The 22,349-nt window shown below is 43.9% G+C and overlaps 2 protein-coding genes across 4 annotated transcripts; both read right to left on the reverse strand.

Moving 5' to 3' along the window:
* Positions 1-1,145: 1,145 nt before the first annotated feature.
* On the reverse strand, positions 1,146-9,605 carry RNF168 (ring finger protein 168). 2 transcript variants are annotated; one of them, XM_059822621.1, is made up of 7 exons: positions 9,550-9,605; positions 8,707-9,050; positions 7,727-7,803; positions 5,868-6,044; positions 5,037-5,161; positions 4,653-4,740; positions 1,146-3,982 (listed from the first exon to the last, which is right to left on the reverse strand). In XM_059822621.1, the coding sequence occupies exons 2-7, from the start codon at positions 9,005-9,007 to the stop codon at positions 2,924-2,926; spliced, it is 1,827 nt and encodes a 608-aa protein (XP_059678604.1). In that variant the 5' UTR covers positions 9,008-9,050; positions 9,550-9,605; the 3' UTR covers positions 1,146-2,923. The 2 variants fall into 2 exon arrangements, with proteins under 2 accessions (XP_059678604.1, XP_009805998.2); XM_009807696.2 differs by lacking the exon at positions 9,550-9,605 and having other exon boundaries at positions 8,707-9,094.
* A 7,267-nt stretch (positions 9,606-16,872) lies between these two features.
* Positions 16,873-21,654, reverse strand: WDR53 (WD repeat domain 53). 2 transcript variants are annotated; one of them, XM_009812995.2, is made up of 2 exons: positions 21,177-21,654; positions 16,873-18,373 (listed from the first exon to the last, which is right to left on the reverse strand). In XM_009812995.2, exons 1-2 carry the CDS (start codon positions 21,651-21,653, stop codon positions 17,783-17,785), a joined length of 1,068 nt encoding a protein of 355 aa, XP_009811297.2. In that variant the 5' UTR covers position 21,654; the 3' UTR covers positions 16,873-17,782. The 2 variants fall into 2 exon arrangements, with proteins under 2 accessions (XP_009811297.2, XP_059678744.1); XM_059822761.1 differs by lacking the exon at positions 21,177-21,654 and adding an exon at positions 20,270-20,294.
* Positions 21,655-22,349: the final 695 nt, after the last annotated feature.

The following is a 22,349-nucleotide window of genomic DNA, read 5'->3' on the forward strand; positions in this document are numbered from 1 at the left end:
TTCTCCCTTGCCCTCTCCCCCCTCGATACTTCCCCTACCCCTTTAACATCTGGAATCAGATTGTGGAGAGTCCCCGAGTGCCAAAGCTGGCACAAATGTAGGAACCCTGTCATTGGCAGTGAGCTGTTATGGCAGCTCACGCCATGCTGTTGAGGTGTACTCAGTGCACGATCCTGCTGCATTAGCGAGCTCTCGTATTGTGCTTTTTAAGCAAAATACCTCCTATTTTATGACTAAGCATACCTTAGTGTCAGCCTGCTACAGGGACAGAGCTAGCCCCAAAACAATGACAGCAGCAGATTAAGTTTAACTCTAATGAAGATTAAGACTGTTGGGGGATATTTATTTCATTTCTACCTTCATTGTTTTCAACTCTTTAGTGTTTATCTGGATATATACCTGTATGATCACACAGGCTTCCCTTCCTTTTTCACCAAGTACCCATTAAACATCAGGACCTGACCATAGAAGCGACTCCAAAGCAGCGCTGCTGTACTGGTGTATAAACGTGGTTGATCCGAGAAAAATACAGTGATGAACCAGGGTCAGAATTTCTAATTCATGGAAGATTATTTCTTAGATACAAACAGCCAGCAGTTCAAAACACTTGAGATTCAGACTCTTTCAGTGCTTGACATCAAAGGCAGTGATTGAGAAGAACAGGGCAGACATTTGAACCCCGTAGAGGGGTGCAGCAGACTGTCAGGACCATCGAAACAAACTGTCTCGAACTGGAGAGACAGTTGCATTGAGCATAAACTTTAGGGTTTTGGCAGCAGGTGGCTGCAGGGGTGACGTTGTGTGGGAAGAGGCCAGGACCTGCCCTGCACGGCTCCACACACTTTCCAACCTGTTCTGAAATCCTAAACAGTCCGTTACACCAAAATATCAATAAATCACAGGAGCGCATGGTGCCTCTGCTCGGGCATACCTGAGAATGGGCAGCAGCCGTTGGGAGACGTGATGTTGGAAGGAGGAGCTCCATGCCAGAGCAGGGACCATCTTTCCAACAAGTTAAAAATAAAACATCAGACTTCGGAAATTCATTGTAAAATGAGGCTGAATAGACTTAAAAAATAAACTCTTTCTCCTCATCTGTTTTGAAAATAGAAAGTTTACTTCTTACATGCTTATCATGACTGGAAAGGCCGAGCATCACTAGCATGAAAACAAGTCAGTATCTCTGCCTTAAAGAACACTTTTAATTAATGAAGGATTATACTTAACTGCCTGGCTACGACAGAAAACAACCCGAACAAAGGTCAGGATTAAACAGAAACAGATCTATATTGAAGGCAGGCTTCCAGCACAATGGTTGAGGCAGCAAGAGGAACAGTGAATGATTTGCAACTGGTCACCTCTTGTAACTTTCTCAAAAAGCATCTTAGAATAGATTATTTATTTATGAGAAACCCACCATTAATAGAAACATACAGGCAAAGGAAAACACCAATTCACATTTTTGGCTTGGTGTGCTGCTCATGCTTTCAGTAAAATTTCAGGGGTGGTTTTTTTTGAAACTTAAAACATCAGAAGATAATGCTTTGACGTATTTTGTTACAAATCTCCCAGAACAGAGTTGAAGTCTATAGATCATCAATGAGGTTCAAAAAAAGTTCACATTTAAAACATTTGCAAACTTTGGTGATTAGCACACACACTTCAGAAATGTAGATTGGTGCTTTGCTCTCCTTCAAACATGTACAGTGGAAAAGTGTCTCATGACAAGCAAAGAAAGGCCAAAAGATGGTTTCATAATAGCAATAGATTAAACAATCTAGCACGAATACGTCCTCTGCTGAGTAGTGGCTGGTCAACTCTTCACCAGCCTCAACTTCCTCCAGGCCTCAGCTTCCCTACACGTCTAAATTGTAATTCCTTGGAATGATGATAGTTTTAAACTCAACTGGAAGACAGTATTTGGTAGTCCCTCTAAAAGGGGGGGGAACAGTTACAGCCAGCCGTGGTAGTTATATGTGAATCTTTAATTACAGTTACGTCACTACTGACAACTCCAGTTTTCAGTTGCTTTTCCCTCTTTTGGTTTAACTTTCTCTATCATAACTGTCTTCTGCACTATTTTTTTAATATTTTATGTTTTTAATCAGACTCAAACCAGTTTAAGTATGAAAATTAAATAGCACTAAATATAGGTAATATTCTCATACAAGAATGAAGCTGCAATTAGCAATAAGAAAACAAAATAATCTTTTTTCCTAACAACAGTGAGAGTCAGATATGCAGAACTGACCTCTACAAACAGAGGTAAATACAAGCCCATGACCACTTACACTACTGGCATCTATGAAAGATCCTTGGCTTCGGCAGTGGGAGAATGACCTGTTTTTTCCCTCTTTGCCTAAGAAAGGGGTTAATATATGAGAGGGAGAGGGAAAGAGTGTGTCTGCAAGACTGGCTGTCCAGTTATACTCTTGTTAACTGTCGGGCGAACAATGCAATTCAACGAACAGCCTAAATTCCAACAGCATGCTTCAGTTTAACAGAACAGTGGTTGTGCCGAGTGAAGCTTCAACCCTGCAGCTGGCAGACAGCTGGACATACAGACTCATTTTTTTGCTTGTTTCCTCCGTGGAACGTGCATCCTTTCCGTACAAGGCTCTGAATTCTCATTTTAAAGATAAGACCATCAGTTTTTTTTAAACACTAACAGTATTTACATTCAAAATTATGTGAATGCACATGCTAGAAATAAGCTGTAGTCAAGAAAAGACCAATTAAAATTTTTTAAAGTCTGGGGGTGTACGTTATTAAAACTTCTCAGAATACACAACTTTGTGTCCCAAAGTGATCTCCCTCAAACCAACAACTTTAAAACTGTTTACAGAAAGCTTTGCCTAACACAGGAGAAAGCATTATCACGGTTTTAATTCTCATCCCACCATATGTCTGTGGTTCTGTTGATCTACTCCGCAACAGAGCTTTTAAACATCTGAAGGATAGTCTTTTGCTTATTCTTAGGAAGTGAACAAATATCGTTCGCGTCACTGGTATTAACCACACAATTCAAAACTTTTCCTCCCTTGGTGCTGGGCGATTTCATTCGGACTTTGGTAGGGGACTGCCAGTTTTCATTGCAAGAACCTTTCCGAGTCTTGCGGTGATTTGTTTCAGCCGGTTTTTTTGCAACCTTTGAGTCTTTTGCCATCTTAGAACTTCCCTTTCTAGCAGGAGAGCCTTTCACAAACTGAGGCGGTTTGGTGCGAAGAAGGTACTCATCTGGAGAGCCCTTTTGTCGATTAAGTGTCCTTTCCTCCTTGTTGATCTGTTTTTGTAGCTGCAGAGCCAGAAGCCTGTCCTGTTCCTCTTGCATACGCCTTTCATAGAGCTCCTGCTCAAAGGCTTTCTGCATTTGCAAGTTAAAATCATTTATCTGCTTCCCTTGGTCCTCTAAACTTTCCGGAAAAGTTCTCCTCCTCTTATCAAGCACGCACAAGTCAACCACTGCTTCAGCTGGTGGCTCCAGTGACTTTCTTTTCGGAGTCTCCTTAGTGTTCTGCAGTGTCTCTTGTTTCTCTTCATCTGAGTGTCTAGCCACCTTCATGAGACCACTTTCGCTGTCAGACATCACAGAATTTGTTGCTGACTGAACACAGGCACAAGTTTCAGCAGAGTTTTCAAGGTTTATGCTTTCTACGTGTGTTAAACTGCCGCTGTCTGACTCAGTTCTATCATGTTCTCCTTTGGCTCCACGAGGAACTGTTCTAGACCCTTCCCCGTTTGCAATTCCATGAAGCGCATCTGGAACTTCCTCTCCCGGACAATTTGGTCCTGGTGTTTTCTCCTGCTCGACAGCAGTGGTTTCCCCTGAAGCTGAGGCACTGAAATAGTTCATGCATGATTCCAAAAACGAATCTTTAGCACTGGAATCTTTAATCACACCAGTCAGCTGTGGAGACAGTGTTGGCATTTCTTCTTGCTCATCTTGCCACGCAGAACTGCTGCCTTCATTGCTGTTGGTCTCCTGCAGAAAAGGGAGAGACTGCTAATGAAGTAAATTTATCAAAAGCCAATGGGTATGAATGCAAATCTGACTTCATAGCTGCACTGCTCATAACTACTCTGGGATATTAACTTGGATTCTTCTCTTTTAAAAAAAATACATAATTGTTTAATAATAATGAAAATATTTAAAACAACCTACAGAAGCCTAGCTAAAAGACCGAAAACACAACTGCAGCATTCTCCTCTTATCAATGACTCAAATCAACTGTTCAAGGTATTAGCCTGCTCATCTTCTTTAGGAGCCTAACAGGAAAGATCAGACAGACAGACAGACATATGGAATGATGAAAAATCAGCGCGCAACCTCCTCCAGCGAGCTCCAGAATCATCGCTTTAATTTCATAGACCATCGGTTGCAACCGGAGCTCGCTGAAGACATTCAGGTAAGGTACTTGTAAGGCTATACAAGGTAACTATCGAAGTAAGCTGCAGGCGTGCATCTGCTGACTGTCAAGCATGGTTTCTTCCCTTTCCACTTTGGGTAATCATGAATACTGAAGGTAGTTCAAAAAGGGCAAGATAATTTGCCCAGCACTGATGTGCAAGGGGAATATAGGATTGCCAATCCTATAGGCAAGGGGAAAATAACACATATTTACTGAGATCTGTAACAAAATTATTCTAGTTACCACAGAGCGAGAGTCACTCCTGCCTCTTTCTGTTGTTCTAGAGGATGATACTGATCCCAATGCACGATGAAGCTTTGGAGACAGATACCTTAAAAGGAAAAAAAAAGTATACGTTTTTACACTTCTTTTTCTTGATTTATCAGTCCTTTGCATTAATCAAGATCTTCAGGTTCATTCTGACAAACAAAACCAAAAGAAGGGCAAGTGATTCCCCTCTCCTCCACATTATCCTATGAGGAGATGTTTTAACACTGAACAGTTTACATTTGCCCCAAATTATCCAGGGAAGTTGGACTACAGGATTCCAAGGAAGCAAATGGAGCAGAGGGACACTGTACCAAGAAACAGACCAATAATCCAAGAAGAAAAACTTGAATTACTTACTTCTGAATGTCTCCAGAGTTGCTTGGTTTGTTCTTCATCTTGCACAAATTAACTGGGGATGTTTCAGATGAGAGACTGCCTGCTGGTGAAGGACTGCTGAGCACGTGTCCTTTGGAATCGTCATTCTTTGATGACAAGTAAAAATAGCATTATATAAAACAACACACCACACAAACTGGAGAAACCCCAGAGAACTACTTTGTTTCTGCTGCCGAATTAGTTACTTTTGTCCAAAGAATTCTAGAACTGTAAGTAATGGACAGACACAGAATAAGAGATGTTACATGTTCTGTACACTTTCCTCTATCTGGCATTAAGGGACAAGAAGTTTTGCTCAAATAAGTATGCAGGTTTCATCATTAGGACTATTATCAGGTAGCAAAAACCAACCAACCAAAACCCCAAAACAAATTAACAAAACAAACAGACAAACAAACCCCAAAACATAAGGTAAACTTGCATCGTACATTCCTTTTTTTCAGTACAGGTTACAGACATCTATTTCTTCCAAAGAAGTATTTTTAAAATCATGGGGAAAGCTAAGCATTTAGAAGAAAACCAATGTTTTAAAATGTGGCACAATGAAAACATCCAGCACACATTTCAAGTGCATATTACACAGGTAGAAATGTTTGGAGTATTTCACCCTCCCGCTGGTTCTGCAAAAATTAATGGTCAATCAAGGATCTAAAGTACTGGGGGCTGACAACAGCTTCCAACTACGATTAAAATAAATTTAAACTATTCAAAATTTTAACTTTTGCTCTGAAAAGTCTAAGTTGCTTGCACTGTATCAACATTTTCTACTACCCCCCCTTGATCCTAACTCACCAGGCTGTTACTCAGCTGCCAGGCGAACTCTTCATCTTGCTTTAGCTGTTTCTCCATCTCCCTCCGTCTCTCTTCTGCCAATCTGTGTTCCTCCTCCTCTTCTGCTAGAAGCCGTTGAATGTATTCCTCACTTGCCTTGTTCTCCTCTTGTTCATGAGCTCGCCTTTCTGCCTCCACCTAAAAAAGGTAATTTTTTAAAGGTTGCTACTGTAGGACCACACTTTACACCAGAACCTCTCAGCTCACTCTTCTTAAGTGTGAACGATCCACTATTCACAAAGACAGTCTGCACACTTCAAAGCCAGTATTTAACTACACAACTCTCCAAAGATGTAAGAATCAAACTGATACTGTCTGTAGAGTCTTCAGTTTGACAACAGTGACCTACCTTTTGGTTTGTGTAAGACTACACCGTTAGCATGCCAGGTTAAAATTCATTGACTCACCTTTGAAAATGTTAGTAACAAAAACTAAGATCTCCAAATACATGGATCACTGAGAAACTCAAATTAAGATTCTTTATACAGCGGGATACCAGTTAGACCACAGTGTTTGCTCAACTGCTTATATCGTCATAATGTCAGTATTAGCAAAAAATGCCTAAAAGACGGCCCATCTCTCTTCTGAGTCCTTCCCATCTCTTGAAACACGCAAAACCCAAAGCAGCAGACCAAGAATTTTAAATCTGCCTTCTTTATGGCAGACATCCACACTTGGTAAATCAGTTACCAGTAACTCCGCAATGACAGCAAAGCACTTCAAGAATGAATAAAACTTTCTTAACTGGGGAATGGAATTTGGAAGTTTGCTTTAGAGAAGAGTGTCAAGCTGTAATACTACACAAGCTACGTTAAGTCTGAGTTTGTTTCAAATCCTGTATCGACGACTTATGACTGGCACCAGACGTCGTTATGTATTTCACTGGCATCATCTCCGTTAACCATCGATACTATTGCTGCCAAGCAATCTTATCCCCTAACTACCATAAAAGAGAATCCCAGTCCTCCGTTTCATGTACTCCCCCTGCTCTCATAACAGCCAGCAACGGGGCTGTCAGGGAATGGAGCATTCCGATACCACTTCCAACTATAATTCTTACTACTACTGTGTCTGAATTGGAGGAAGAAGGATCCTTTAGATCCTTAGACAAACATTAAGATTTCTTAAAAATCTTTTCTGATTTTCAAATGAACACAGATAACGGTGCAAGCAAATAGGAAAGAAAATGCTGTATGTTCATTACCCAAGTTCATCTAATTGTGGTATGTTACTTAGGGAGGGAAATCAAGAAGGCAAGGACAAGACCAAAGGCAAAACAACTCCAAATTTTTACATTTCCTAGTCCAAAATACTTCATGTGCATCTGAGGACCTATAAAAGGTATTTTAGTACATGTGGGCAGGGATGCAGCCAGCGAAAGGTGACGTGCTAACCCTGAAAGAACTCTCCTGCAGAGTTTTGGGAAGCGTGAGGTACTGACTAACAGAGACCTGTCTGGGCGTTCCACTGTGCCTGTACCCCTACGTGTTTCCTAGCCTGCAAAGCACACCTACCTGCAGGGAGAACAGGACAGCATACGTTACTGGACCAACTGAGAGGGTGAGGTCGGAGGTACAGATCAACCAGCACAAGAAAACTTGAGAAATGTCGCCTTGTGTCAAACACAAGGAAGCTTCTCCTCTCCCATAAAGGATAAAAAATTTAATTTATGCTTCGGGAATGACCAGTATGTTCTTGCAGCACCAATGCCTTTTTATGTATCTTTCTTTTTCATTAAATAACATTACAGCTGTTTGTGGGAACAATTAAAATAACTAGACACAAAACATTTCTGCTTTTAATTATGTTTTTAGACTTACCTTGCTAATCTCCGCTTCATATTCCTGCCTCAGTTCCCCAGGCTTGCTCAGCTGGTGTTGCGGATGGGGGACACAGACTAAACGAGAGGAAGGAAAAAAAGAAGTGAGGAACAAAGCAAGATGATGATAGTCAGCAACAAAAGATTTTAACAAAAGATCACTTCCATACCCTGTCAACGGAATGATTTGACTTAAATCAAGTGCTGTGGAAAAAAAGCACTTTGTGTTACAAAGGAAAGAAATAAAAAAGCACTGTGTTACAGACTGGCAAGAACAGTCAGCGTTTTCCAAGCACTGCATATACAGCAGGTAAGTACGCTGACCATAACTTACACCTTTTGCTTTTTGTGATTAAAAAGACTTCATAGTACTGCAAGTGGAAAAACATGTCATAGAGCCAACCTAGCAATTAGCCTCCCCCAACGGAGCTTACAACATAACAAACCCCAAAATCCTTCTTTGGAGCGTTAATCAGATTTCACTTCCTTTTCTCTGACACCACAATTTTAGGCTCAGAGACTCCTGCGTAGACTGAAGCCCTGGAATTTCTAACCAAACTAATTAACAGCATCTAAGAGTTGAAAAAAATTTAACCACTTCGCTTACTTGGTAGCGATAAACAAACACACACGCAAACACTCCCCTTGCAGATTTCACAGCCAAAGTCGTACCAGTAATGAATTACCGCCTTTGCAAGGACAGGCAGCCATAGACCAACGCTTTGTGCAAAACGCATGAACAAATATCCGCTTAACCGATCGGACAATATAACTCACCCTCTGTACTACGAATGAAAAAGGCATGCATGGCGATTCCTCTGCCTTGCAAGCCCCTTTCACAGGCGAGCTCTGACGCTGCATTTTCTAGCAGTAACACAGCCTGTCTATGCACAGTTTCTTATTTCACAACATCCAAAGTCCACCAACAGTAATTATTTTGGTGACCCAGAGACACCCCAGGAGAATTGACATTTTACTTACTTTCCTCTTCCAAATCCTGCCCGTTAATTCTACGCTCACACTCCTTCGGGTAATTCTTCTGAATCTTTTCCCAGAGTTCCCAGTTGATAAGAGTATTTCTGCGGGCATTATATCGTGCCCAGGAAGAGACTCGACGCCGACAAAAAGGGCAACAAAGGCTGGCCTTTTCAACGGTCAGCTGGAAACAAGAATTACAGAGGGTATGGTTGCATGGTAGCGTCACGGGCTCCACAAAGATCTCCATGCAAATTTGGCAGAGGCAGTCAGACAAGGAAAGCGGAGCCTCCGATTTCTTCGACATACTGACTCAAAGTCAAGGAACAAGACTAGTACAACATCAGTACCTGAAAGCAAAAAGAAACATGCATTTTACTTCCCATAATGAATATAAAAGAAAATAGAAAATGCTCAGGTTTACAGCTACTTTATAAGAACGTTAGTGGATTTAAGAAGTCTGCTGAAGTGGTTACTTCTGCTCACGATCCACAAGATTCTCGACTTTCAGAGGAAGACACAGGTCTTTGCAGAAGTCACAAAGAAACGGTAGCATTTTCCTACCGCCGTGTCCTCCGAGTTGTAACAGATGCTTCAGGGACAGCAAGGAGAGAGGGGAAAGAAGCTGAGAGTTCTTCCAGCGTTTGCCCTCTGTCAGTGCTAAGCTATGCTCGCGTTTGGTGGATAAGTTATCACAGTTACCTCAACCTTCCATTCAGCCAACTCAGCACAAGTCAATTCAGACCTAACCTTCCACTCAGCCAATTCTTCAGTATATGCACGTCCTTCAAAAGCCGCTTCTGGTAGAGATTTGGTTCCAGCATGTTCTGAAGGTGAAATACAACATACCTACGCATCAGAGGAGAGAAGGTTCTTCCTCGTTCGCTCATTGGCTTAAGCTGGGACTAAAAAATCAAAATACTTTTTGTTAATATAAGCAAAGAACTAACCAACGTGTGCAACGCTTCAGCATCTTCTTGGGTGGCTTAAAATGGTGGGGATCATCCAGCCTTTCTATCACCAACCCCCCTCACAGGATTTTTCCACTTAGCCCAGAAATACTGTGGAACAGAAAACAGAAATAAAAGACACATACAGCAAATGGATAAAAATACTGGTTTTTAAACCACAGGAACTTAAGAAAGTTCTTACAAGGTTCTTAGGAACAGCCAGCTTCACAGAGAGAGGAGGTCCTTCCGAGAGAAAGACTGCAATTTCAGCCACACAGGAACTCGACATGGAGACAAATATACTTTAAGTGGGGTTTTATTGTTTCTGCTCTCCCTTTGCTGAGAAAACAAAGCCTTTATTTTTTAAAAATAAGGATGCTAGATAACATGGAAACACCCGGTTCTGCAGGTGGTTTGCCAAAGAGCCCTCGTAAGTCCGTGTTTACCTGTTCTGGACTAGTTTCGATTTGTACATAGACAGCAATAACGCTGTACTAAGCCCCGAAGATGCGGATGCCCGGAGAGGGCGAGGGCAGGGCGGCGGGGCAGCCCCCCGTACCACCGCCGGGGCCCGCCACACAGGGACGCCGCTCCGCCGCCACGGCCGCGCCAGCGGGACAAGGCTGGGCCCGGCGGCCGCCTCCCGCCCCCCCCCCACCCCGCACATCACCCCCCCCCGGTCCCCGAGCGGTCAAAGCACGGAGTCAGCACCCACCGAGCTGCAGCTCCGCGGCGGAGGCGCGGCGGCCCTCAGGCCCGGCGGCAGGCAAGGCCGCGGCCTCCCGCAATGGCCGCCGCCGTGGTGCTGCCCGCCCGCCGGCCGCCCCGCCCCGTCCCTCGCTGACGGGCTTCTCCCGCCGCCCGGCCTCTCGCTCCTCCTCCTTCTCCGAGCCGAGCCTGCCGGGAGACAGAGAGCGAGGGCCCTCAGGCGGGGCAACCGGGGGAAGGCAGGCCCGCCCCGGGGCTAACGGCCCTCCTCCGCCTCAGCCAGCCCTGGGGCGCGCGTCCGTTTCCCCGCCGGGCTGCAGTTCTCTTGTCTAAACAGTATTTCAGCCATAAATAGTTCCCGACGGGTCTTGCTGAAAGGCAGCCTGGCCAGAGCCTGGTTCCCCGGGTGCGCGGAGAGCAAGAGCTGCTCCGGAAACTCCCGGTTGGAAGATGGAAAGACTACAAAGAGGTGTGTTAACAAAGCCTAGCCTGCGTGCTAGAAATGTGAATCTTCTGGCCTTATCTAATCGGAGAAAGTAATCATAGTGTTAATGAGTTGGGGCTTTTTTTTTCCCTTCACTTCCTGTGGGACAGCTACGCAAACAGACTTGATGTCCCTTGGAAGCAGCACGGCTGCTTTTAAACCATGTAAATATTTCATAGCCTGTGCGGTTAGGTTTGTTTTTTAAAGAAACCGCTATCAAAGGAACCGTACTTTTTCCTCGTATCGCCCATTTCTGCAGTAAACAGCAATCCTGACTGGGAAAGCTGAATCTGTCAGTACGGGTTGCACAGCCTCATGTTGGCATGCGCCCACCGTCACACCAGCGTCACCCGCACGTGCAGGACGGGGACCGACCCGTCCCTCCCCGTGCTCACCTCTCCCCTGGCACCCACGTCCATGGCGTGTCCTGGCTCATCTCCTTCTCCAGCATCTCAGCCTGCAGCTCAAACTTCTGCACCAGTTTCTGCAAGCTTGAGTCCAGATCTTCGAATAGAGCCTCCAAGGTTTGCAGTTTGGTTTCTACTCTGAGGGGTGGAAAACAAGAGCATTTCATAAGGACTTGGGCACCAACCGGTGCTGCTTTCTGCGGTGACGGTGGGTGACACTTACGTTGCACTGCAAACAGCTCCAGACCCCATTCTGAGGCTCCTCCGAAGGAGAACATACTTCTCCGAAGGAGAACATACACCACCAGAAATCAACGTTTTTTTGACATGGCCCAGGTCCTTTTGGCCCTTCGCTGGTGCAGAGGTCTTCTAACTTGTACACACAGATGCAAAATTTGTATTTTGATATGTCTGCAGGTCTCAACCATTTGCGTCAACGTTAGTGGCGCAGGTTTTTCCTCTAGTACATTTTGAGGTGATTTGTGCTTTTACTCGTAGTATCATGATCTTTTGAAGCATTTTCATTTGACATTGAGCAGAACTTCTCATTCCTCCCCAGATTAAAAATTATGCAAATCATTAACAAGCCACCCACAGTGTTTCTGTTCTCCCATCAGCTCGTCCTGCTCTGCTTTTCCCTTTTATAGGACTGTCCTTCCACAGAACAACTGTGCGATAAGAAGACCTTAGTGAAACAGCAGTAAGAAAACTGCTTTGTAGCTGGTATTTATTAGCTGGTTTTCCATTACTTTGTATCTGTCGTGTTTTTCTCTATTAAAAAAAAAGGCAGAAAAAAAAGGTGCATCCTTGTACTCTCTTAAATTATAATCCTAAAGACGAGCTTTTAAGTTTGAGTTACTCCACTCCAGTTTTGCTTAAGAAAACTGCCCAGTTTAAAAAAAACTTACTGTGTTTAGGGACGAAGTATGAGGAACTGCAAGTATTTATGCTTTGTACCCATTTGCTGCTCTTTACTCGAGAAGTAAAGGGTATGCGGGGCTTCTGTCCTTCTGGGGGTGGTTTTCATAAAGACAGTTTTCTTTCAGTTTGCCTCAGTTAGCTGAGTTACGTCGAGGTGTGTTCTTGAGAATCCTGAGGAACTCAGAACTATCAAAATATGAAGCATTCGAAGTTCCTTCCTAAATACCGAACAAACACCTCGGTACTCTGTACTTGACAAGCAATTTACTAGCAGAGCGTCATCTACTCCTTACAGACTTTTGCGATTTTTCTTTGCATTTTACTGGCAGAACTTCAGGCTGTCTCAGTGAAATGAAAACTATGTTGTCGCTAAAATTTATTACGGGCAAGACCCTACATTTTTTCCTTTAGCCTCCCTTCCTTCATCCTCAGTTTGCTCCAGTGCTTCTGTTACTATTATTGTTGTATTGTTCTAATGTTTAGGGAATTGGATTCTGAATTGTGACCTTCCTGCGTTAAACACTGTATTAAGGTCTTTACCTTGTTTGTTGTGGCCCTGGTTTATTTCTCTTTGGCTGAACTTTTTTATAAGGACAAAATACACAGTAGCTTTCAGGTGATGACATTAAAAAAAAAAAAAACACAAAAAAAACCTCCCTCCAAACAAACAGAAGTTAACTTTAGATTGTATAAACAGCAGATTAAATAATTTACCAACAGTTTTCCCTTCTTTCACGCACACTCCAGGGTATTGTAAAGCCTGGTGTTTTAAGAGAAGGCCCAAGAAGGCCATCGCTTCCCTAACAGCAGCTCCCTCCACTACCTGCCTTCCTCTTCTCCTGCTCTGGGTACTGGCTGCAGTTGACCTGAACCAGGAGGAAATCAACGGGCATCAACAGTGGCCTATTTTTCTAAGTCTCCCTGACCTTAATTCATTGTCTGGCAGCATCTACAGATCCTTGTCTAAGGATTTTCTGTTGTTTCCTGAGGCTAGGAGACTTCCTTTGCCATCTTATGAAAGCTGCTTACTTCCTGATCTTACTTTGGTAGGACTTCTCTTGCTTCAGCAAGATTTTTGTTTCTCAGAGCCTCCTGTCCCCCACTGGGTCACGGCAGAGATTTTGAAACGGGGCTTAGTTGTTACTGGGTGTTGGATTTCAACTGATTATCGTCCCTCGTGTTGCACATCATTCCTGGACTAACTTTCCTGCGGGGGGGGTTCATCCATTCAAATGTGTTTATGTGTGCATACTTGCCAAGAGAATTTTAGGACTGAAACAGAACTTCAGTTGGAAAATTGAGCTTGGGTGAAATGCAGATAGTTCAGAAGAATTGGAAGAGCTGATACATCAAAATGGGATCGAGTCTGTCAACACAGAGAGAGCAAGCGTGTAAGCTGAGGTGAGGTGGGTCGATATTTGCTGTGAATAAATTTCCAATCCGCTTCATACCTATAGCTGCGCAAGCAGAGAACAACAATGTGATGGGATAATACGATGTGGTAGCCCAGAAACCCCAGTAGTAGAAGTTTTAGGAATAACACGGTGCAAGCACTCTTTGAGAGAGAGGGGGGAATTGTCAGAAAATGAGTATATTCTTCAAGGTTTGCTGGGCGGATAATGAGCGCTGTCCTGCGGGAGATACCTGTGAATTGCTCCCCGACTGCAGCTTTTTGTCAGGGTAAATAAGCTTCCTAATGGCCCATTCTTGCGAGCTTTGTCCTCTACAAATAATAGAAAAAAAAAAATTTATCAAAGATCTCATCATTAACGCCACTGTCGGGTGCTGGAGTTGTTTTTCGGCAGCCTTTAGTCCAATGCTTCAGAATTTGGCCAGTTTTATCTTCCCAGCGCTTTTTTGATACAGGGTATATTACCTGGCTGTAAATTACTCTTGTGTATTTTTAAGCCTCTGTAGCAAACATTTCAGCGATTGCTAATTTTGATTCTAAAAATACCTGTTCAATTACAGCATGGTACGACCGATCTCCATGACTAATCTGCTCCAGCTTTTTATAAATTCTGATAGAATCAGTGCTGCTGTCTCTTGATCCAAGTTCAGAATGAAACGAGGAAGAACTGCTTTCATTTCAATCACAACCTCTAAACACCTTCTCCTTTAATGTAAGTGAAGTTATTATTGAGTCGGTGACCTCTAACATCTGGCTGGTCTGTGCACAAACCACATCCCCATGCTTTACCAGAAAGCTTTTAAAGTTTTTCTCTTCTTGTTAGCACACAGAACTGTACTTGGAAGGTTTGCAGTGCTCCCACTTTTCTGAAAGCATTCTGAAACCTTATTTCCGCTGTTCAGACATTTACAGAAAATGACATTTTTCATTACTTCAGAGCTGCCAGATGGGTTGTATTTTCCAGGCCACTGCAGAGCCCCACGCTTCTCCACAGCTCTCCCTGTACGCTCACTTCACAGTACCGGTTAGACGCACGCTTCTTCAATCAGTTTCCCACAGACTTAATTTTCACTTTTTCTTTCAGGAGTGGTTCCTGTGTTTGTGTTTCTCTCTCTGCTCAGGTCTCTAGTATCTGTTTTTGCGGTTACCGTTGTGTGAATCGGGAGTCATAAAAGCCGTTGGTGAACAATGTTAGTATCTCAACCAGAGGAGCAGTTTCCTACCAAGTCTATCAGCTGGTGTTAGTCTATAAACATTAAATTAATAAACAGAAGTACTGCATTCCATCCGCTCTGATGCTCTCCATAGACAGTAATCATTTTTTACGACAGGTAAACCAGAGTTATATGTATGACACCTAAGTTGTCCTATAAATTTCTTGCTTGATACCATTTGCACAGCACCTTTAAAGATAGTATACAAAAATCTGTATGTGAAAGTCCACTGAGAGGGAACACTGCCTCGCCTGTCTCATAACTGTGGAGAATTTCAGACCCTTTTTCAGCGCTTCCTGAAGAGCTGTGCTTACGGCTTGCATTTGATCCCGCAACTGTTGTCTGCCCAGCTGGATAGAGACACCGTCTACCAGGGATGGTGCTGTGGCACTGCAGCTGAGTACATGGGCTGGTGCCAGCGGGGGCAGCTCGGGCCGGATTGTTTTACATGAAGCCAATGAACCCATCGGTCAAGCTTTCCTCTTCCGAGTACAGGCTTTGGAAATGGAAGGTGAATCAGCGTCACCCATGTCCCAATTCCTCAGCGACAGTGATTTTCTTTCTTTAAACATATAAGAAAGGTCTGTTCTCAGGGTTTTTTTTTTTTTGTTAGTGATAACAAACATTAATAAGAAACATAACATTTTGTTAGTGATAACAAAATTACTTCCCATCTTTGAAACCTCCAGACTCTGAGGCATTTTCCCAAATTCAGAAGTTCATCCCAAATCTCCCATTTATGACAGGACCGTAGCAGAGTGTGAACCTGAATTTCCCGTCACGCATAATCACCCGGCAACGCTTCATGCAGCGACAGGCCTTTGCTGATGGAGCAATTGCACAAATCCTGCAGCAAACCGCCAGGACTAGCACTTTGCAGGCTGGCCAGAACGGTGTTCACGAAACGGTGCAGCCTGTGGCTCTGTCCCCCTTCCCTCCCCGACCAGTAAAGGAGGAGCAGAAGATTGCTCGAGAACCACTCCCTTCCCGCATATGCACAACATATATTTACATCCTCTCTGTTACCCATGAAAATTTCCAAGGTTCATCGCGCTAACAGATAGCCTTGTCTCCTCTCCCCTGCCCCGCTCCTCTACGCCCCTCGTCCTTCCCTGTCCCTTAGCGCAGCGCTAGCACAACCCTTCCAGCACCTGTTTAACGTTTGGTTCAGGGAGCGCAGGGAGATGCTGGCTTTGGCCATCCTCCTGGGGAACACGAAGAGAAGAAACGCCGGAGCGGGCTTCAGCCTCCCTCCAGAAGCAGGAGGCAACAACAGGGACAGGGGATCTGACTCCTGCGGGAGGCTGTTTGTACCGAGGCTTTTTATAGACCGTGTATCCAAATATAGGTCATAGATGCACAGAGACATGCTCGTGAACGTATCACATACTGAACTACACATCCAGGCTGCTTCCTCTGACCCACTGATCCTGTCTGTCTTCATACACAACATTAATTTGGAGGTGACACAAAGAGGGTACCTACACTGTTCTACTTTTTTTGTTGTGTTTTGGCTTCATTTTGCCGTTGTGCCTATGAGTTCATGTCTTGGGCCAAAGTCTCCTGCTGTTAAAGCCTGTACAAGCAGATTGCTTTTTTGCCTTTTTTTTTTTTTTTTTTCCGTTTAAAAGGCATGATGGTAGATTTGGATGAGAATGAGTGGCATCCGTTGGCAGGGAACTGCTCTGAGGATGAAGGTTAGCTAAACCAAGACGGTTGGAATCTCATCCATAAAGGATGGACAGCCAGCACAACTGCCTAATGATTTTCAGGAGCTGCGTATGCAAAAAAAAGAGCTGGAAATTTTTCCATCAAACAGAAAAAAAGGAGGCAGATGGATCACGTGCGTCTGGTAACAGCACAGCTGGTGAAACAAGACAGCACAAACCCCACCTCAGTGAAGCAGGTCTTTAGCCAGTACCAGGTATTCAGTTTTGTGAAAGGAAAAGGACAGCCTGAGAAAAAAAAAAAAGCTTTTTTTTTTCTTTTATTTATTTGCCCATTCCATGGGAAATCCAGCATGAATTGAACATGTCAAGCGCTGCAGCATCCCCACTTAGTTACACTCTCCCCACCTTCAACTGGCAAATTAAGAGATGTTTCTAGCAAGCTGAATTCTGCTCGTTGTGTTTCCAAAGCTTTGGGAAGACAGTGGGAGTATTTGGGTAAGGAGGAGCTGTGCCTTTAGCCCTTGGTATTCTCCCTGTGATGGGGTATACACAAAATTCCGTCAAGAAGGGTATTGTAAGTTGGGCAATATTAGAGTGAGTATAAAGCACAAGGGAGCAGCGAGAGAGAAAGCATTTATTAAGACTAGTGTAATAGTTATTTCTCCCTGGGATAAACAACTAAATGTGTAAGACAGCTGACCTGTTAAACAGATGTTAACATTTTCCCCTGCTCTTTTACTTACTGCAGCGTGAAAAAATCCAGTTGGCAATGACAAAGTAATTTGATTACTCCTTAGCTGATGCTTCTCTAGTCTTATATGCAGCTGCTGAGAAACTACGGAAAAATACATTTCCACTACGGCCAATTTAAGCAAACTGTGACACAGTTTATCGTGGAGAGTAATGTAAAGCACTGCAGTAGATCAAAATGCAAGGAGCTCAGCCAAAGACATCTCTGTTACTGCTCAGCATCCTCATTTAGCATTGTGGGTGTTCCTCCAACCTTCAAAACGTCAGCTTAGTCATGAACTAATATTACCCCTAAATATATTGAAACCCGTTTCACCTCAATTCAAGAAGCAAACTGCCAACCCTGCGAGAAACAGCTGCAGCCAATACCAGCAGCCGCCGAAAAACATAATGTGAGGCCAGTTACATCACGAGTACTTGCATGAGTACACAGCAAATCCCTCGCCCTTCCGAAGGACGCAGCAGGTTTCACTGTTCAGTTCACTGTCAGCGTATGTAACTGGACTCATTTGAAACGCTCTGAGAAGCGGTTTCCCTCCCCCCAAATTTCTTTAAAGACCTCTGTGTCTAAGATTCTGGCAATGGATACACAGATACAGAACTACTCTGATCAGCAACTAATACTCTCTTGGAGCCTTTGATCTCCGTGCACGAGATCCAGTTCACCTTCTCTCCGTGCTCGATGGTTAGCTTTGGTAAAACTCTACTAGCATGTTCATTTGAAGCCACTTTGTTGAGCTTTCCATCTCTTCTGGTGGAAACAGGTGCTTGGCCCTTCCTTCTCTGGAGAGATTTCGCTGGACTTTTCTGCTGCTTTCCAACGTCACTGCTGACATCCCAGAGCAAGACCTTCCCGTCATTTCCTCCAGTCAACAACCAGTACGCTTCTGGCATAAAGAGGACCTGCGATACTCCCAAGCTGTGACCTTGAAACTCCAGCTCACGTTCAAACTTGACACCGGTGACTCTGAATATTCTGACTTTACCGTCTTGAGCTCCGCAGCCAAAGATGTTGCCGCACAATGCGACAGACAGGGAATGTGCAAGCGGCGGGTTAAAGAACTGGCCAGCTGACTGGGGACTGTCTTCCTCCGTTTCACACTCCTGCAGGTTTGTGGTCCACAAGGGGCGAGCTTTCTGCAGGTTCCACAGCATAACCTTGAAAAAAAAGTATGAATCAATAATTTGTCCATTTTAGGTAAAACCAGATCTTTCACTAACAGTAAAAAAACCCCAACCACACTTCTTGCTCTAGCAGAGCAAAGGCTATGCACGAGTGCAAGACATGCAAGATGTGTTGTAAGGAGTGGTTGAACTTCACCTGATAAATATGGCAAATCTTTATGGCACACTTTCCAAACCCTCATACTGCCCTGCTCAGAGTCAATGACTCAGACCTTTAGACCACGAAATGGATGAAAAAGCTGTTCAAAATGCTTTTGCATTCATCTCAGCAGTAGTAATCATGACATCATGCACATCAATTATTTAAAAGGACGGACATGGAAACGCTAGCAGTAAATAGAGATCATTATCATTCTGAATTTTAGTTCTGTCTGTGCTACGTACTTCTCCTAAAATAATCACTTCTGTGAATGTGTTTGAAAAAATGGAATAGTAAAAGGCAAACAGTAGTTCAGACTCTCAATTTTAGACAGATATATTTGTATTTTTTTAATATCCAAAGAGTAGAATTGGTTTGTGCTATTTCCATATCGAGGTTGGGTGTGCTTTTCCTGATGAGAAGGGGGGAGGTTGAGCATTTAGACTTGCTTTTAAAATGCCACCCCCCACCTCCAAGCCCCTCAGGAAGCAACAGCTGTGCCTTCAAATGAATCCTGTGTCTCTCATACAGCAATTCACGTACTGTAGATTTATACTGCAGCAGTTAAACATAATTCTCTCAATACTTCTGTAGTATCTGAATTGATGATGAGCATTTTCAAGGCCAACAGATACGAAAGCGCAAGTCTAATGCAGTACTGGTGTGCTGTTTGCTTTTTTAATCAAAGCTTTAATTTGTTACTAATAAAGATATTCTTCCACTAGTAATCTCCAGTAGAAAGTACAGAAGTCTTTAAATTTGGGCCACAAAAGAGTTGTCACATTGGCTCTGCGTTTCTGAAATCCAAATCAGACCAAGACATCCAAAACCTGTGGTTTCCTGTCACTTTTCTGTTTTAGCGACAGCTGTGACTGCTGCATTAAAACTACTTTGCTACCGACGAAAGGGAAAACTTTCCACGATGACTGTGCAGAGCAGAGTAAATCAGAGGGGCTGGCTCCTAACGCTTAAGGCAGACACTCCTGTTTTCATCACAGACAGCACTGCATCAGCTTTATGAATTCATCAAGTGCTAACAAGTTTTCTGCAAACTAAGTATTTTCTGTCCTCATGGCACTTTCCCTGCTTCCATGGAACTTCTGAAAAAAACACCAGCAACCTAAATTTCAGTTCTCATCAGCTACGGCTTCACTGAGGGTTTGACACGCGAGCCCAGAACACGTTCTGGTGCTCGTAGAGCTCCTAACTTGCCCAAAGACATGCTGCAGCACAGCACTTCAGAGTACTGCAGCTCAGCTCTTCTTTGTGAAACGATGTCTCTTAAAGCCAGCCTTGGTGTGGAAAAATGCTCTTTTCGTTGTACAAAAACACACGAATGAATTCCTACTATTTGGGGATACTGACTTTCACCTAAAAAGCTCCTTGCCAAGCTACTGTAAAACATACTAAAACACCACATAAAACCCCCAGTTCACTCGCACAGAAGTGGTATATGAACGACGGTTACAATTCTGATTAAAAAAAACCCTGCATTTTAGGGACCTGAAATTAAGGCAGCCTTCTAAGATGCTGAGCGATTACTCCTCTCAGATCGACACTTTGGTACCTCTGCAAAGAAGTTTCTCACAGTTATTAATTTAAAATCCTACATTCATCTTTCAGTCAACCTAACACAAAAAAAAAAATTTGGAAAATTTCTAAAAATTTGACAAAAGTTTAAACCTGGCAGACTTCTATCAATCTGCCTCTATTTAGATATATAGACTTACCAAATTTATATGATCCATGGCTTCAATATGGAAAAATACTGCTTGTACTAAATATCAAACTGTATTTGTTCTAACAGATGTTCAATGCACTTTGGTTTTAAGGACGTAGGGTGAAACTGCTCAACGCTGTCAAAGCAAACTTCACCCTAATACCGCCAGAACCACGGAAGCATTTGTAGAAGTGATAGTTTTGATCTCGGGCTAAACCAGGAATGTGGTCAGATCTCAACCACTGAAAAGAATTTACTGAAAAATATCTGTTCTGGGTGGCCAACTTTGGCAACGTAACTCACATTAGCTCCTAGCATGGTTTTTTTCAGAACGCTTCCGCGAGTGGCGTGCAAAGGACAAAGTTTCCTCTTGACGAAGATAGAGAAGCGTAAAAGGCAAAGAACATTTAACGCTTCCAAGAGGTTAATCAGAACAAAGGATCAATTTATAAAAATGACTTGTCTTTACAGTGGTACATACCACTTGGATAGACATTTATCTACCTGGCGTAAAGTATTCTTGCTAGCATACTGTCTGCTTCAAGCATTTTGCGTTTGCCTATCATCTGCATTTCGTCTGCAGCCGTAACTAGGGACAACTTCTTGGGTTTGGGTCCAATAGAGAGCTAATGCGGCCAGAGCATGCTTTGCAGCATCTTCTCGTTTCCCCCCACCCCACCCACTTCTATAATGTAACAATTAATGAAGATAAAAAAACGGGAGAGGAAGTGCTGAGTAGAAAAATGGCACAGTTAGTTAGTTTCTCCGCCAAAACTGCTTTAGAAAAGTTAGGGAGCTTTCCGGGCACTGCAGGCTGTGCACCCTCAGTCTTAGTGAAAGTCTGTTGGGGCCTCACTACACAGGTGTGCAGTTACCGTTTCGCTTCTCTAATAACCATCTACTTGTATGCAAATCACCTGCATGTCCAGTCCACAGGAAACAAGGCTTTGAGGCCTCTGAGGTCGAAAGGCGACAGAGGAGCAGATGTTTGAGTGTCTCAAGGACCGGATGACTTTCTTGTTTTCCAAGTCCATAACCTTTATTGCCCCTGAGTCATCTGCCGCAGCCAAGAAGTTGTCGGTCTCGTTCACCGAGAGGCAGTTGATCTCCTCCTCATTCATGTGGAAGTGTTCAACGGGCTCCTTGAGGGATCGAACGTCCAGCAAACTGATAGTTTCTCCATGGGAGGTGTACAGCCTGGTGGGACGGCGGGGAGAGAACACCACGGAGGTCACGTCGTCTGCCTTCGGGAGCTGGAGCTGTCCTGCCGGAGCGCCTCCCCGGTCCCAGAGCGTGAGCTCGCCTCTCTCTGCGCCTGAAGCCACCAGCCCTTCCGTGTTTACGTTCAAGCACAATATAGAGGACGAATGTCCTCCAGTCCATTTGACTGCCATATTTCAGGGACACCTCTGAAACAAAAAAAACCCAAACCCTGAATTGAGCTGGTGTTGGTCACATTACAGCAAAAACCTTATCAAAGCGACAACATCATCGCATTCCCTGTGACGCACACTAGTTGAAAATCTTGCGTCCAGTTAAAACAGGCACCTCTACAGCTCAGTACCCAAACGAAGCTTTGGCTCAAACAGCATCAATGTCGGCCACGACAGGGTGGAATGGCAGCGCTGCCATGCAGTACGTGGAGCAGATCTGCTGCTCTGATGGGGCTGCCTGGGTGAGAGCTGATTCCTCCGCCGCTTCCTTGCAGCGCGTAAGGACGTAGCGTGCCTGACAAAACAGGGGCACGGTCCCTAACGGGACGTACTGGAAAGGAGCAAGGGGAAAATGGCAAAGTGGTAATTTTCTTGTAAACACTAAAGCATGTTTGTATAAAATGATAAATGATGGCACCTTTTTAAAAAAGCATTACCAGTTTAAGGCAGGTAGTTAGGAGGTTCACAACAGGTTTAATTGGACCTTAAAGCAGCTCAAAGCGCGCCCATCCAGCTTACTGTCCTCCTGGCCCTTTCCTTGGCTCGACTGCCCGCAGCGGCCCGCGCGGCAGGACTGTTTAGGGGACCAAATCAGCAGAAAATGAAGCGGTAGGGAAAAACCCAAGCAACAGAAAAGCACCACAAGTTTTGGAGAGA

The sequence above is a fragment of the Gavia stellata genome, chromosome 11 (assembly GCF_030936135.1).
Source record: "Gavia stellata isolate bGavSte3 chromosome 11, bGavSte3.hap2, whole genome shotgun sequence".
Classification (NCBI taxonomy): Eukaryota; Metazoa; Chordata; class Aves; order Gaviiformes; family Gaviidae; genus Gavia; species Gavia stellata.

Excerpts from the sequence above, each read along its gene's own strand:
- RNF168 (XM_059822621.1), bottom strand. The coding sequence starts at position 9,007 with ATGTCGAAGAAATCGGAGGCTCCGCTTTCCTTGTCTGACTGCCTCTGC. Across the intron at positions 7,804-8,706 it reads GCAGGATTTGGAAGAGGAAA|TCTGTGTCCCCCATCCGCAA; the intron begins GTAAGTAAAATG and ends CCTCTCGTTTAG. Across the intron at positions 5,162-5,867 it reads GGCAGCTGAGTAACAGCCTG|AATGACGATTCCAAAGGACA; the intron begins GTGAGTTAGGAT and ends TTGTCATCAAAG.
- WDR53 (XM_009812995.2), bottom strand. The coding sequence starts at position 21,653 with ATGGCAGTCAAATGGACTGGAGGACATTCGTCCTCTATATTGTGCTTG. Across the intron at positions 18,374-21,176 it reads CCTGTGGACTGGACATGCAG|GTTATGCTGTGGAACCTGCA; the intron begins GTGATTTGCATA and ends TTTTTTTTCAAG.